We start from the raw sequence: 3,373 nt of genomic DNA on the forward strand, positions 1-3,373 counted from the left end.
TGGAGGCAAAGGGCAAAGAACTGAGATCAATACAGTAAAAAACAAATGTTCAGGTTAATGGCATGCAGTGTACTTACTGCTGTGCAGTGTTTGTTTGAAATCTTCATAAGCCCATGGCTGTCAATATTATTCCTAATGATTAGTCAGTGCAAAGAATATTTTGCAATTTTGTTTCACTCTTTCTGTAAATCAATAAAGAGTTTAATTGGTTGTGTTGTGTGGTGTTTGCAAATTTGTTACTACAAAATTGGTCTTAAATTTCATTCTGTACGGTATTAAAAAGGTCTTAAAAAGTCTTAAATCTATCTCGTAGAAACCTGCAGATACCCTGCCACAGCCAAGAGTGCCTTGGTAAGTGCCTGTAACTTATTATAAACAACCTTTTCTAGAACTTTTGATAAAAAGGGGAGCTTAGAAATGGGCCAGAGTGATCAGAGTGATCCAGATTGCTCTTTTTGTTCAGCGGTTGTACTACAGCATGTTTAAAGGCAGCTGGAACACAACCGGATATCAAAGATAAATTAATTAAGTCCACAACATATGGTCCGATGGAATTCAATACATCCTTGCAAAGGCGTGGTGGAATGGTGTCAGAGGAACAAAAAGATGGCCACAGATGATTAATTATTTCACTTAGGGTAGTGAGAGAAACTGGTTCAAACTGATAAAAAAACAGCTTAGCAAATAGAAGAGGTGGAGGGGTCTAAAACAGAGGTAAATGGTAAACATTTGGTATTTGCAATTTTATCTTTAAAAAGTGAAGGAATTGTTCACAAAGTGCAGGTGAAGGTTCAATAACAGCAGAATCAGAAGGATTAATTATAATATATATATATATATATCCCAACAAATATATTTCAATCTGTTTTATTGATTACAAGAGAGCATCTGATTGGGTAAACCACATAAAATTAAATAGAAATCCTGCTTAAGTTATCAATAGATCACTACATCAAGTTAATAATCAAGTTATATTGGACAAAATTGGCAATTTTGGCAAATTCAAATAAAAATGTTATTTGTCACATACACAGTCAGACACAGTACGATATGCAGTGAAATGCTTAGATGACCACCTCTGACCTAAAAAATAAAAGACTATTATTAAGAAATAAATATGAAAAAGAAAATAGAACTAAATTTAACTAAGAAAGAATGAAATATTTGTACAATACAAAATAGAAAAATGACAATTCTGTAAAGTTTTTCTAAAGTTACGTAGTAGGAGAGGCGAGTTGCTCGGTCTGTCCGCTGTGCTTCGGTAAGCTTCTCTGGCGCCAGGAGAGACTCAGTCAAACACACACACACACACACGTTGTCTGTCAGAAAGGTCTCTGTTTATTAACAGCAAAAGATGGGGTTTATATATGTTTGACCAAACGCCTGTGCCATAGACATATGTTACTACAAAGAACATGAACCATTGTAAATGTCCTGGTGAGATCCTGAAGAATCAAAGGAGAGGAAGATAGAGAGGTGTCCGTCCAGAGACAGATCACAAGATGTTGGCTCGAGTTAGGGGGAGAGGGGTAGGAGACAGAGGGGGAGAGACAGAGAGGGGGAGAGAGACATGAAGAGAGAATAGGAAGGTGAGCGTGGGAGCGTTCACACCTTAAGGAGCAGATGCAAGAGGAGACAGGAAGATAGCAACAGGAAAGATTTAACACGTTAATATCAGATCTATGAGGAAGAGAGCAAGAGAGTAGAAATAACTCCTTTATATATAAAATAATTCTAACAAATACATAAAAAATATAAGAAAAATATAGGAAAAATAAGAAAAACCTAGTTGTACAATATAGAAAATATAGAATTATGGACTTTGTGCATCAGCGATGTCCTTGAACGTGCAGGTGTGCAGTGACCACCAGTGTCAAAGAATGTCCAAAATGAGTGCAAGAAAAGAAACATATGTGATGTGCAAATGGATCAGTACTGCGTGGTGTACTGATTAAGACCGTATCGCCTGCAGGAAGAAGCTCCTCCTCAGTCACTCTGTGGTGGTCTTCAGGGAGCAGAATCGCTTTTCTGACCTCAACAGAGAGAACAGTAGATTGTTGGGATGTGTTACTCCCTTTAGTCAAATCACAGACACAAGGCGCTCTCTGTTTGATCACTGCCATTTATTTTACTTACATACTTCAATATGCTTTCAATATGTCATAAGAACTATATAACAAAAAATAAAACAAATAAGAAAAATAAAACACACATCTGATAAATTTCTTATAACACAAGCATTCTCATAGGAATGATCAACAAAATAAATAGCTTGATTATTAAACAACTTCAAAACAATGAGGTGCTAATCACAAAATAAAACAGAATATTTACATTCATTTAAATGAAGGTAAACACTGCTCTTGTAAGGTCCGCTAGCATGCATTAGGTTTAAGCTAGTGTGCATTAACTTAAAGCATTAAGTAAAACCTTACATACCTCATTGGCCGCAATAACCAGAAGAGAGAAAAATAAATTAAATCTTCACTCCATCCATGTATTTAAGGACATATATTACACAACATTGTAGCCCAAAATATTCTGTCACAACAACAACTCTCACATGGCAAGTATATGGTGTCGCACACAATTGAACCCCCGACTCCCCTGGACTGGAGAACATTGGTTCCACTCTGAAAATACTATAAAATGGTATTTTAACCACACATCCTCAGGTTCCTAATGATATTCATACTAAACAAAAATATACTTTGTTAACACAAAATATCCATATATTGAACTAAAACAATTAAAATAAATGATAATAAAGAAACAGAATAACTGATTATAATAGCAGTTACAGGATGGCTGAGATCCTTCACAATATTTCTGGCCTTGGTCCAGCACTGCTTGCTGTAGATTACAGATCTGGCCTTTAAAAACGCACGTTTTCGGAAAAGGGATCCCACGACTTGCCGCGGTTGCGCGCGGCAAGCTGTGAAAATGCCCTTCAATACCTGTAGGGGGCAGTCGTCTTTCAGTCTAAAGTATTGTGTGTCTACTGAAGCCGAAAAATGTTGTCTCTTAGGCGCCCATTGACAGCAAGCGACAGAGCTCATAAACGTGTCAAGCTCAAACTGTTATGTATTTATTCATCATTTTCATTCAGAATTATTATTATTATTAGTAGTAGTTCTCCGAATTTATTATTATTATTATTATTATTGTAACGCACCTGTAGGTGCATGTTATTCACAAGTTCTGACGCGTGTCTTTAGTTACACAGTGTCACTGACGACATCAGACGTTTCGTTGATTTCTTTGTCTCTTGTTTATTTTCAACATCAAAAACAACGGTTGTTACAGTTTCTTGCATAAATCCACTGTAGTCACGACAAGTCGCTTGCTGTGTTCTGTAGCTTCGATAGATTAC

At 36.4% G+C, this 3,373-nt stretch overlaps 1 protein-coding gene across 2 annotated transcripts in view; it reads left to right on the forward strand.

Annotated features, from left to right (window-relative positions):
* LOC128506275 (uncharacterized) overlaps nucleotides 1–320 on the forward strand; it is a 3,699-nt gene extending 3,379 nt beyond the window's left edge. For both annotated transcript variants that reach the window (XM_053476644.1, XM_053476645.1), the window contains exon 5: nucleotides 1–320. This exon is cut by the window's left edge and continues 621 nt beyond it. In XM_053476644.1, coding sequence (XP_053332619.1) covers nucleotides 1–38 — 38 coding nt within the window. In that variant the 3' untranslated portion in view covers nucleotides 39–320.
* The last annotated feature ends 3,053 nt before the right edge of the window (nucleotides 321–3,373 follow it).

The sequence above is a fragment of the Clarias gariepinus genome, chromosome 18 (assembly GCF_024256425.1).
Source record: "Clarias gariepinus isolate MV-2021 ecotype Netherlands chromosome 18, CGAR_prim_01v2, whole genome shotgun sequence".
Lineage (NCBI taxonomy): Eukaryota > Metazoa > Chordata > Actinopteri > Siluriformes > Clariidae > Clarias > Clarias gariepinus.